This window comes from Watersipora subatra, chromosome 10 (genome assembly GCF_963576615.1).
Source record: "Watersipora subatra chromosome 10, tzWatSuba1.1, whole genome shotgun sequence".
Taxonomy (NCBI): domain Eukaryota; kingdom Metazoa; phylum Bryozoa; class Gymnolaemata; order Cheilostomatida; family Watersiporidae; genus Watersipora; species Watersipora subatra.
Genome location: NC_088717.1, coordinates 14337140 through 14351252, shown reverse-complemented (window position 1 = coordinate 14351252; position 14113 = coordinate 14337140). Strand labels below are relative to the sequence as shown.

Here is a 14113-nt window from a genome sequence, read left to right as displayed (position 1 = left end):
AATTCAATTAAAAGGGATGGCTAAATATGTTTGCTGTATTTTTGATAATACATAACCAGGCTCCAATAAAGCAAGAGTTAATAGCGTAAAGACCATAAGTAAGAAAAGACAAACTTTTGGCAAACAAATGCAATTTAGGCTTTCTATTTTTTCTAATGATGAAGTTTATTCAATATTTCACGAAGTAGGTTTTTAATACAACTTTCTTTAATTTTCCATAGTTTTCTGTAATAAGACTCTAGCAAAAAACACCTTTTCAAGTAAAGTATTAAAAATCTATTTGTTTTATTAACAGCGTTACCCAAATGGTGCAGTCATTTTTCGTTAATAGGTTAAGCCATTGCTTTGAAAAAGAAAGGCAATATGGAGTGAGTAGATGGTTGCAATTTGCCACAATAAGATAGTATTTAGTTAAAAAATGACTTTTTTTGTTAATTTGCTGCAGTGTTTTTGAATGCTTCTGATTATATTATAGCCCATAAGCTGATAATATGACGACAGCAGCACGGCCAACATTTGAACCAGCAAGAGGAGGATCTGGTAAAGGAGAAACTGATCTTTCCGCATTATCTAAACAGTACAGCAGTAGGGACCTACCAGGCCATACCAAACTCAAATACAGGTACTGCTACTATTCCCCTGTCCATTGTCTCTCCTGTCCATTGATTGATGAGGTTACACCGGCTCATTGATTATATTATTCTGTGGGTTTAATCAGCAGTTATGTGTTAATCAACTCGGAGTGTTGCGTTTGCAGGCAGGATGGCCAGAACAGCAGCATTGAATTGAAAGGAAGGGATTTTCGAAGGGACTTGGATGAGAGGGAGCGGGCTGCTAGAGAAAAGCGCACAGAGAGAGATTACAGCTCCTCATCATCCAAGCGGGCTCGGATAGAGCACGCTCCATCCTCACACCTTGACGATGATGACCCAATAGACCAAGTTTGTGAATCACATTTGCTAGAGTTTTTTCTTACCGATTACGAGTGTGACAGACATTTAACACTTTGGCTAGGCTTTATTACTCAGTAACATTCCCTCAGCGGCAAATGCTATTTATTCACTACGATTCAAATGTGTGTATCTCAGTAAATTTTTGGTATTAACAGCGGCCTGGTCAGGCATCTCCAAGTGTTTGCAAGAGTATAAAACTCTTAATATTTACAAACTAGACTCTGTGGTCTGTGATCACAATCTCTCATTGGAGTTATCTTTTCACTACATTTTCATGAGCAGACGCATTCATGAATTCTCGAAATTTTTAGTTGGTAATCTATAATCAAGATATAGTTTTAGGGTTTTGGGTTGTTTTTTTGTAATCTTAAAAAGTTCTCAAAGCATGAGTAGTTTATTCTCTGTATAGCGAGTTTTAGAAAACCTTAGACTAACAATTTGTGGTTGCATCTTCCTGTCCCTTTTTTTTTGAAAGGATGCATTGTATTGGGAAGCTTCTGCAGACTCATCTAGTTGACTCCTAGCATATAAAACAGAGTAATTATTTACAGTGCAGTCTTTTAAACTAGTGTCCAACAAATAGTTGTGCGCAGCTATCGTTGCATCATCATTTCTGTTCTTTCTGAGGTGCAGAATTATAATCGCTATTTATATTTTTAATTATCTTGTATTTAGTTTGACTATTGTTATAGTTGTTATTATTATTGTCGTTGAGTATAGGATGAGGGGAGCGACTCCGACTCATCAGATGATGAGGATGACACTGCTGAGCTGATGGCAGAGCTCGCCAGAATAAAGAAGGAACGACAGCAGGAAATCCTGGAAAAGGTTAGTGCTGCTTCGTAGGTAAATTTGCTATCAGATATTATTTTAGGGATTGTTATCTATCAGTCAAGGTCTCGTGAATTCGTCTGCAAGAAAATTTAGTTTTACTGACTTAGATTTGTTCAATGGATTGTCATCAACTTGGTTAGACTTGAATATACAAAAACAATAATAAATTTTAAAATTTAATTGTGTTGTTTGAAATGGTGACATTGTGAAATTGAGACCTATAGACACACATGTTTAATTGGGTTGTATAACATCATGACATGTAGGTGACAGTGTGCACTGTATCATTTTACTTTAATCATCTACTGCAATTCTCTTGATACATTGCTTACAGCTGGGGTAGCAAACAAGTTTTAATATCTATTGTATAAAGTTTGTTTGTAGAAGATGGCAAAACTTTGTGTAATGTCTGTGGACATGAGTATTGAAGCTTACGGTTCGCGAGGATATTTGAGCTTATTGTTACACTGAAGATGTCTAGTAAAGTCTCATACGATTCATTTTGGAAAGAACAGATATCTTGGTCCTGTTAGGTGTACATTCATTGTGTTCAGTTAAGCACTTCTTTCTCTCCAATCATTATAGTCCATGATGTCTGATGAATACCGCGTTTTCATTGGTCTAGAGCGATGAATATCGAGTTTTCATTGGTCTAGAGATTCGTCATCTAGATGCTCTTCTATTGTTGAATGAGTGTTCACTCTGAGATCTTCATCGTCGTCATTGGCCTTGAGCTGTGAATTGCTTGTCGCCGACATTATGTTTATTTCTGGTACTTGCACATCTTCATCAACCTCTTCAAGTCTTCCCTTCAGAATTTCAAGCTGTTGCTCAGAGTAAGTTGGCATTTCATTTTGCATCGTGTAGAGTTGGGATGTTAAGAACCCTCCATCCACATCTTTAGACTACAAGCATTGTCCATATTCGCTTTAATCGATATGAAAATGGTGTAGCGATGAATAAGCACAAGCACAGTCATGTGCAAAAGCATAGGACAGCCTACGATAATCTAGTTTTTCGGAAATATATAGAACTAGTTGAAATTTGTCCTAAAAATGGACAATTATACAAAAACTTTGTATCATTTTAAAACTCAGAATCTTCTTTCTCTGTTTTTCATATCTACTCGTCTTTAAAATCATCGCTAAGCAGCGTTAGTGTAAATATTTTCTCATTAGTTGCTATTTTGAGACAAAAGTGTGCTTGAACTGTCAAAAATGACTGAATCTATGCTTTGAGGAAGTAGAAATATCAAACATTTGAGAAACCTTTAAACAGATTTAACACATAGCTTGAAAGAAAAAATGCCCACTTATTAACTTTGGTTAATGTTTCATTAATACGGAGCAGATCTCCTCGCCTGAGAGTATTATGTAATTAGGAGGAATAGATTTTAACTTAGAAACAATACGGTAACATCGCATAAAAGTGTAAATTTTCAAGATTAGAATGATATATACCGGTAACTTTATTTTAGTTGATTATACTATATAGTATAGGAATTATTGACACATCGTTATATTTTTGCACATGATTTTGTTGATGGATGAAAAGGATGTTTTAGACAATGATTTATTGTTAGAACAAACCAGGAATCTTGGAGGATATCCACTGGGAATCTCTGTGCTGGCAGCTTTGTAGGGAGAGTGATCTTTAGACTGCAACCATTTAGTAGTTTCATTATTGGTCGTAAAAACGAAACAAACATTTATATTCAAATTAAACTTGGCTGACTTTGGACTTATTGCAATAGCAATACAATATTTCTAGAATTGATAGAGCACATATGTGTATCATTGTGTTCTTTCAAGACCAAAGAACATACATGTGTGCTCTCTGGATGATTACTAAAATACATCATATCATGAAATCTTATACAATTGTGCTTTATCGCGAAATTTTATTAAAATATCTTTAAAAACTATTTAAATTACGCCTTATCACGAAATTTTATTAGAATTCGTCATATCGCAAACCTTATAAGGAAGACGCCTTGTTGTCAAGTCTTTTTAAAATATGCCTCACCGCGAAATCTGAAAAGTCCGTATAAAATCTTATGATAATTCAATGGCAACAATCGCAAACGTTTCGGGATTTTGCCATTAAAAACAATATTGGTTGTAAATACGACTAGCATGCTAAAGCAATATTTAGAGCAGGCGGTGAAATATAATGATTGAATTAAAAAAACTAACCATGAAGCGAGCTAGATTTAGGCGAGGGTTGTAGGAGTCAGTTTTATTTGTGGCGGATTCTTGTTCTTCTCTGGCTGAGTGCCATCTTGTAAGAATCATAAAGGCTGTAGCCAAAGCCATGAGGGAGCCTACTACAGCTAGCACGGCGACGCCATTTCTCTTTTTTGTCTCGTTTGGTGGGTCCACCCAATCTACGCACAACAAACTGCATTCATCATCCTTTCCAAAATACAACAAGTTTGCTTATAGCTTCTCGGTTAAGAAATTGAAACGCCAAATAACTGTTAATTTGACCTGTATATATTTGTTTTCATAGTATAGGTAGTTTGAAACACAATTAACTCACCTGTGAGACTAATGACACGAAGACCTCCACCATAGGTTCCTCTTTCACCAATGTAAATTGTGAAGTCCACCAACACCACAGATGCTGGCTGATACAGCTCACAATCCGCCATCGTACTGTCCGTGTAGCCAGCTTTTCCCGTACAAAGTGAATATGTCTTCTTTCTAAGACGAGGATGAATTCTCTTACCTTAGGCAATGTCATAAGTTGTGGAATGAATTTTATAGCTAATTCTGCTAAACATTACAGAAACAAAAATATATATTTTTTTTCATGGATACCAAAATTGATAAATTATTGATAGATTATTGATAAATTATAGATGGATTATTGATGGATTATAGCCAGTCACATTGAAGAAGCGAGCTATTAAGGCCATATAAAATTTTTTAGTAAAATTGAAGATGTTTTGGAAATATACAGAATAAAAGATACCGTAATATGCAGAGCAAAAATACCTATATTTAGTGGCGTTTTATTAGAGGTGACATTCAAATACAGGGCGGCGCTGTTTTTCTCAACTAGGTCATCAGAATTTGGGAAGATAAATTTAACCCTTTTAAGAAGCGATGTGAATGTTTTCAATATTTTGCACTCCTCTTCTGGTGTAGCGACATTAATGCCGCCGGCATTTTTGTTAAACTGTTTTTCATTTACGTCGAAGTATCAGATCGAGTTAAACAATGAACTACTATTCATTAATTAAATTATTTTGATAGTCTCGCTTTTAAAGTTTTAAAGAAAAACTCAAAGGCTTTTAGAGTTAGCAAACGGGCTTCGATACGCTATAACTATTACTGCTATTAAGTCGTACGGTGTTTCTGAAGAGCATTCTCATCATTCATCAGAACACTTGAAAGTTTTCTTGACAGATTGTAAACCACATTATGGAGGAATCTGAAGACAACGGATCAGATTTAGACCTTACGGACTTCGAATTAGAGTGTAGTTCTGATGTTTGTGATAATCGATCTTCTCCGGTACACCATCACTGAAACCATGGCAACCACTACAGCAGCAATGAAAGAATTAATTGTTGTTGGAGCATTATTTGTATTATTATAATTATTGTCATTATTAGTACCATTTTGTAGACTCTTTTCTACTGATCACTTTTTTATGGCTCTATTAAGATCAAACAATGTCAAACGTGCGCGTTATTAGAGGTGGCATTCAATTAAAGGGTGGCGGTCGAATAGATGTTTTGCAGAATTTATCAAATAGAATTATAGGCGCATTGCTGTTGCATCTATTTCTTTTGGAACATACATGTATGGGCTCTGTCAATACCAGCAATATTGTTTTGCTATTGCAAAAGTTCTCAAGTCGGCAAAGTTCAATATTATGTAAATTTTTATTTTGTTTTTATCAAAAGTTTTTAAAAATTACGAAAACGGCCAATCCAAAATCTCCTTTTTTCACATAAAAACAGCTGTTTTTTTCATTTTCATGCTGTATATGTTTTAAGGAGTATTGCGTAGCTAGCAGTAAAGATAGGCAGTTGGCACTACCGAATAACAGGAAGCTCAAGGAAGGAACATCTGAAATTGATTTTAACATAAGGCAACATATGAAAAAGCAATAACTCTGCATGTTTGCAAACTTTTTATGTGATGCATTTTAATATTCAATGTCTATTAAACATTTTTTAATAGTCTCTATATATGTAAATTTCAATGTTTGTCTTTTGTTTTCTGTCACCGCTGTGTCCAGTTATAGCGATTAAAATCCAGCAATAAAAATTTGAACTGTATTAGAGTTGAACTTGCGATGATTTCAGTTGTGCAAACTCGCTCACCTAAGTCTGGTTCACACTATATCGCTGTACGTCCGCGTTTTCCTTTCGGCATTTATCGTCGATTATGTGAACCATAAACCGATGGCATCAGCGAAGCAACGGGGACACATCGGGAAAGTTTGCAGCTGTCAAACTTTTCCGATATTTCGCCGAGCATCGACGATTGCCTTCCAAATGTGAAGCATTTTGGCGATGGTAAGTTGCTTTCACCGATAGCGTGATTTCTTTATTTTGGTTCATGACCGTTGCTGCGGTACTAGAAGGCCTATTTGATTTTAATCATGCGAAAACAAGAGGTTTCTTCCCGAAAATCTAAAAATAAAAATGGGAACACTACATCACTGATGCAACACGGATGGGTATGTGATAGTGTGAACATTGTTATCATCGACGATCACCAAAGTATTGTGGCATCAACGCCGAGATACTGCGATATGGTATGAGTATGCATTTATAGTAGTGGAGATATAGCCTTTAGAGTATGTATCCAACTGGCACAGTAATTAATAATAGTGAAGATATTCATTACATTGGTTAAATTACGCATAACGACTTGTGTCTCACGTAACGATTGCCAGCTGGTATCACCGTTGAATGCCTGGCATTGCCCGGGTAATAAAAACAGCTTAAAAAAAGTTGCAGGTTATGTAGTAAGGGAGGTAGAACGTGGTTTGCATATTGACTGCAACACCCCGGCGATAATTTCGCGCAGCAAAACACTTGCGGTGCTAGTCTTAATGGCTTCATGTTCACATAAATGATACTATGTCGCTGATGATGGCGTGACCGTTACGGAACGAAACTGAGTTTCGCCATTACCCATTCTACTACTGCTCGCTATGCTGTTTTAAAAGTGCTGACCTTCACCTGTACAGAGCATTTTGGTTTTTGTTGCCTGCTGTTTCTTGCGAAAGTTAAATGGCGCTGAACTCGTGCATTGACCGTCGGCATTTACTAGCGGTACTCAGCGTAGGTTCCCATTTGATCGCCAATAGCCCTGCTTTCCTTCCGCTGGCGCATGCAGCGTATATGGAAACCATGCTTTATGTAGGTAATGCAATGTTTATAAGCTGTTTTCTATTACCCGTGCAATGCAGGGCATTCACCTAGTACATGTTCAAATACTGTATCACATTAACTTACAATGCTAGGTCTAAGCCTCGCAGTTTATGTCCGCTGTTTTCAACTAGTAGGTAAGAGTTTTGGTTGACCTGTACTATCGATTCTGCTGTATCAAATTTTACCCCAGGTACTTGACCATCAGCATTATGTTTCAATCCCTTTCCCGCAATGACCTTGATCTCATTATTCTGTGTGACGGAGACAACTTCATCGGTAGTAGTTCCGATTAGGAACTGATTTGGTTCTGTCGAAAGAATGAGACTATTAAACGTATATCGATCATTCAGAACGATCTTATAGACTTCAGTGCCCGACACACTCATGCTATAGATGTTCTCTCCATCAGCTAGGTACAACGATTGATTGGTCTTGTCGTATATGAGAGCCTGTGGTGACATTAGTCGGAGGTTTTCTCGCGTGACAGTTGCATCATTTTGTGCTGTTCCATAATTTTCACACTCTCCTGCAAATGTCGAAGTGTTCATCGTGTCTCGATCTATTTGCCGTAAGCAAAAATTTTGTGTATCCGCTATGATTATAGTCGACCGATCAACTTGTACCAGTGACAAAGGTCCGCTGTATCGTGCTTCAGATCCCATGCCTTCTACGTATGCGGGCTCTGTGGGTAGGCCCGATATGGCGAAAGCAGTTTTGGTCACAAGGTCTATGCTGACTATGGCATTATCAAGGCATGACAACAGGTAGTGTGGATTGGCAAGGTCTCGTTCAAGATAGCTGAATATGCTTTCATTGTTTAGGGAAATCACCGTGGTGATGACTCCTGTCTCTATTATGGCTGTTAAATTCAAGACGACACTTTTCTCGATGTAAGCTTGTTCGCTCCTTTCCATCATCCTACAAGTTAATATAATTATGTAGAAGAGCGATGTAAAGCTACATGTAATTGCTTTTTTTGTTGAGCAAGTCGTTGATGCAGGCTACGATAGACCATCTGGTCTGTGATATGAAACTGAATCAATGGGGTTGTACTAATGCTGTTTTAAAACATTTTTCAAATTCAATCTTCGCAAAGGTTAGAGGTCAATGAAGATCAGCTATAAATATCATGTTACAAAAGTTAGTAGTGGAGAGATGTGATTACGTACATACGTGATTAGATAAGTTGACGTGATGAGAAACTTTTTGATTGAATCCAATTTCTTCCCTGTCATTCTGTTTGAGAACTGATTGCGGCTTATAGCAAGCAATTACTGTCGTTTATATCGTTATTTTAGTGGCCAATTTATTTTAGCGATATTTTTAAGTGCTGTGTTGCGCATATTTCACAGTATTCAAATAACATATCAGAAATGATTCAAATTTTTGCCATCTGATGTTATTATCAGATGTTAATTCACAGTCGATTTGAAATTGCGGTCAAGGGAGGGTGGGTTCTTGGAAAATATTGGGACACCTGTAAAAGGTGCAGTGTTGAAAAACCCACTCGCTCCATGCTCGCAAATATATTATAAGTCTCTTTTAAGTAAACACACCTGTTGCATTTCAGACTGTTTTACATGAAAATAAGCTTCAAACAGCAAGTCATTTAAAACATTTACATTTATCTAAATAAGTTTTTATTTTATTTTCAGTGTATGTTTCAACCCAACTTTGGTTTTGAGAGAAATTATCATAACAGCGTTTATGTATGGCATCAAAATTGGAATGCATAGGCAGTCTGTAAATCAGCTGTTGTATACAAGTTGTGAACCAGTTTATGTAAGGAATATAGTCTATTATTAAAATATATTAATAACAACAGCCCACACGCTTGCTTGAATTTAGTTTATTAAATTCATCAACTACATCGTTTTAACAAAAAAATGTTAAAGTTCTTTTGTGGCTCACAACTTTGTTTACTCGTGTTATAAAATACTCATGCATTGGGCCGGATGAATTTTATGTAGTTCTTTGCCATTTTTAATGATTAATTTTGCCTCTTAGTTGTAAACTCTATAAAGCTCATTGAATATACATAGATGTGTCGCCACTGACTTTCTCTATATAGATTCTTCATCATGACAACTTTCGACTAGATCCATAACTGATACTGAGAAAATGAAAACTGGCATGCAATCATTTCTTTCCACCAAATACAGGCTGGACCTAAACACTGCTTTTGTGATTCACAACTTTCTGTATTTGCGTTGTTACGTTTTTGTACAAATTTTCTGCTATGAATTTTTTTAATTGTTTGTCATTACTATTCATTACAATTTCGTCTCTTGGTCTTTATTATCCGTTTGAAATCTATTAAATGAACTCCGAGATGTAACAAAGATATTTATTTTTCTCTCTGTAATAATATTTGTACCTACCTCTGGTTCAACTGACAATATTTGGTATGTATCTTTCAAAATAAAAGTTAAAGACCTTGCGTGAGCAATTTAGTTAAGTCAAAAACATATGTCATAGATACATAGATTATATGAGCTAGATTAATAGATAGATCCATAGAAAGGGAATGAGATCAAAAGAATAAATTTGAAATGATTTAAAATTTATTGCTTGAAAGCATGGAGAAACGCTCAAATGAGCTACTTAAACAAAATTTTAGTCATTCAGAAGGGATTGCTGAGAATAATATATCATAAAAACTCTTATTTTTCATCAACTCCTTTATTTAAATAGTTTCGTGTTCTGCCTATACAGCAACTGTACCAACTAAGAATATGTCTTTTAGCCTTCACACAATTTAAATCTCAAACTAACTTGTCGATGCATTACACCACTTGTTATTTCTTATTTTTATTACTTCTTCCACCATCCTCTTCTACTGGTGGTCATAGATGGGCTGCCTATCAGGTGTCATCAGCATGAAATTCCTACCCAATTTGGCTAAGGAAAATTGATAGTCATGATGGTTTTAGGGCTGCTTTAAAGAAGTACTTGCTGGACTCCCTGGAATAGATTTGCTCCAATTTGTATTGCTTAGACAACCTTGTTTTTCTTCATTGACAATCAATCTCATCTGTTAACTCGGTCTCTGCGCCTTGAATAGCCATGCTAATGCGCATATGGGCCCACATTGCACCTTACTTTTTCTATCATCTTGTTATATCATGAATTAATGTGAAATAAAACAAACAAACAATGATGATCTGACATCTTCATCGATATTCAATGTTTGCAGGATACAACAACTCCTCACTTTCCATATAGTAACCATGTTTTATGAATGTTTCAGTTACAAACCTTGTTATTGAAATCATCCATGGGTCATCATATAATCAGTGGAATAGTTGGTGTTGAGTGTTATGGTTGATAAGATAACTCCAAGTTCATGCAGGCTTTAGATTTATTTGGTCATCACACTGTTCCTGAGCAGATTTACTACATGAATTCCTCTGCCCACTCTACACTCTCTTACAATTGTATTCTGCAGGAGCAGGAAAAGAAGCAAGAGGAGGAAAGAATTAGGACAGAAAATATTCTCAGGGGAAATCCACTGTTGAACAAGGGCACTGAATCGAGCTATGAGTTTAAAGTCAAGCGAAGGTCAGTGCGAAGTGTCTTCACCATGGTTTTATGGGTCATATGTTTGTATCACTGTCATGATAGTAATGTGGAACCTCTACTTACGAAATTAATTCGTTCAGGAATTTGTTTTGTAAATAGAAAATTTCATACGTAAAAGCCCGCTTTACCATCTGAATGCCCTAATCCGCTCCAAGCCGCCAAAAAACTCAAACATTACATATATATATATATATATACACATATATATATATATATATATTATAAGTACATGTTATGGGGGAAACTATTAACAAATACATGTTAGAATTATATAACCACATAATAAATAGAAAAGTACTCATGGAAAAAGGAAAGAACAGAGAAACAATGGATAAAAACTACGAACGGCTTGTTGGTTTTTCTCTGATGTTTGTCATTTAGCCGAGGCTTAGAAAAAAACCACAGAGTGTGAGGACGGTAGTCAGAAGATGTGGGTGTTGTATTGTTGTCTTATTCTTACGGTCTTAAAAACCCACTCAGAATAAGTGTGTTTTTAAGACCGTAAGTAGAAAGATTTATTAACATCAGCACAAACTGAAAAAATATGCCACTGTTCGGAAAACATAGAACTTCAATTCCTAGAAATAAAGTTGCCCAGTCTGTATGTGATATATGATAACTTCAAATTATACAACGAACAAAAACAAAACACCTGACGATTGCTGATTTTCGCTAGCAAATAAAACTAAGTGAATGCGTTGTACATCCACGGGAAGCAAATGGGCCAAGATGAAAAAGGCCTTATGACCTTCTGTATCTAGAAACACCTTTCATAAGTTGAAGCAAAATTTATAACAAAAGGCTTTCGTAACTTCCGAAAGACTCTGAAATTTAATATGTAGATTTTTTGTAAATATAGGTTCCATTTTATAAGTGTTTGTCTTCATGCATATAACTCATATCAGGCATTAGTTTTATTTACGTGTAAGTTTATTACAGTTTGATGCAAATAATTAGCAAGGAGTTGTCTACCTCCTAATAAGAGGAGACAATTGCTTCTCTTCAAGCTATAATTTGCTATTTGTAATAGCGGAGTGGTGTTTCTTTGTTTTTTTATAAATATTAATAATCCTTCCTTTGGATTGCTTATATCGGATGATGAATAGAATTTATGGTGTTTTAGGTGGGATGATGATGTCGTGTTTAAAAACTGCGCCAAAATGGAAGATGACAAGAAGAAAGTTGAATTTATAAATGACACACTTCGATCTGAGTTTCACAGAAAGTTTATGTCTAAATATATAAAATAGTTTTGAACACAGATAATATGCCTTTCTGACTGAATGAAATGGTAGTTTGTTGAGGTAAATAACATTCAGGTTTTGTTGATTTCATTCATACATCAACACATTACGTCTCTACTTTGTACCGATATGATGTCACAGTATTCTGATTTTTACTTTATAATAATAATTTACTCTGATAGTCATCATAAATTAGTTGGACTGAACATAAATATTCAAGACTTATAGCTTACGATCTTTCCCAGTTAGCGAGTGTCCGACAATGTTAATGGTATATTCATGCAAGGGAATCATTACACTAAGGCTATCATGATGCTTTAGGTTTTCTAGAGCAGCAGCTTTATTTGTCAATTTAAGTTGTCATAAGCATCTGTAAGTGCTTGGGCTATGAGCTGATTTGATCGGTTGAGGGTTTTATCTATGAGTCCAGCGAAAACAGCTTTAGAACCCTAATTTTATTATCTGCTTTACACTTACAGTTGTGTGCGAAGTAAACTGGGCCCACTTTATTGGAAAGTGGAAATTCTCATTACAACATTGTTACACATTGCGAATTTAGTCAATAGCCATAAATTATACACATGTATACAAGTATATAACTCGGAGGAGGCAAATAAAAGTATATGTAGTGTTCATAATCATTCAATAACATAGTTTTAGAGCTGTTCGGTTTACATATTTGAAGTCGGGATAAAAAGAGGAATAATTTAATATGTAATTGATGGCCATTGATTAAATTCATGATTAATAACAATGTTGAAAATGAGAATTTCAATTTTCCACCAAAAGGGTCCAGTTGATGTCGTACTCCACTGTGAATATGAGAGTGAAAAATGACATGTACACATGAATTAATGTATAGGTTGCAGTCCAAGGGACTGATTTATATGGCTGCCTTTTGAATTTGCTTGATAAGTTTTATAGTTTCCAAGAAACATTCAAAATTTTCATGCAGATTGTATCAACAAACATTTAGTTGAAATCTATATCTTTCTCAAAGTTTGTGGGTAGGTGTCTAGTTCCAGCTATAATTATTAAAATCTTGGAATAAAAAATCCATATTGCAAGAGATTTGATCTCAGACCCTCCAGTTCACCAGTACAACACCTTACTAATTCACTCACACAAGCTTGATAGATTCCTAGGAGATTAATGTCGGCATATGAGAGCAAATACTCAACGGCTTTCGTTACTACTATGCAGGGTGATGGCTTAACATCACGAGAAGCTGATAGCTCTTATTAGTAAGCTTACTCAAATTATCCATTGGCAATGTGCCAAGCTAATAGCAAGTGGCAGGCAACTCCCATTACCTCTCATTGTTTATAAGCTGATTTTTAACACCCGGGTAACGCCGGGTAGCACAGCTAGTAAAGTCATGAAAATGGAACCATCAGTGAGACGAAATTTTTAGCACAGATTTTACATAAATTCGACCATAATCACAAAAAGTTTTAAACATTGTTTTTAATCATAATACTTGCTTCCAATAGAGAAATATGTTTGCTACGCTTCATAGCAATGCCAATGTGGATGTATGTTTTGCATTGTGCAGTTATATTTCCTATGCTCTACAAATAATAGTACAAATATTGCTGCTGTGAAGAGGTGATGTCATCAAGACGCAACTCACTCTATTGTTGACCGCTGCACCGCTAATGCCTACCATTCCAAGTGAGTCATATTGCTAATCTTAGTAGTACCGCTGCTGAGGCAGCAGACACACGCTTGTGGACAGTTGTGTGAATAATTATAACAAGGGTCTGTTAATCTTGGGTAGTCCTTTGGTATAGCCTTTAGTTCTACTTAACGGGTGCCTATGTTCTGGCGTATTTTGGCTAATTCTTATTCACCATGGTGACAGCGGTTTTGTGAAGGGTACATGTATAATATTTGCTAGCAGCTAGAGATCTGATGCCAAAAGATCATGCATGTAGTACAACTAGTAACTACCACAACTTTGCAACTAGTAGCAGATAGTATTCAGGTTTTGCTCAGAATTGTGGTTTGCTGATGGTAACTCTCTGTCAGCAGATATAAACATGTTTATGGTAAAAAACCTGTGGTGGAATACATGTAGTTCGCCTTTTGTTTGAGCAAAT

The 14113-nt window shown here is 35.8% G+C and overlaps 1 protein-coding gene across 1 annotated transcript; it reads left to right on the top strand.

Annotated features, from left to right (window-relative positions):
* Positions 1-480: 480 nt before the first annotated feature.
* On the top strand, positions 481-13080 carry LOC137405781 (spliceosome-associated protein CWC15 homolog). The gene is made up of 5 exons (XM_068092179.1): positions 481-622; positions 758-941; positions 1674-1781; positions 10634-10746; positions 11891-13080. The coding sequence occupies exons 1-5, from the start codon at positions 492-494 to the stop codon at positions 12015-12017; spliced, it is 663 nt and encodes a 220-aa protein (XP_067948280.1). The 5' UTR covers positions 481-491; the 3' UTR covers positions 12018-13080.
* Positions 13081-14113: the final 1033 nt, after the last annotated feature.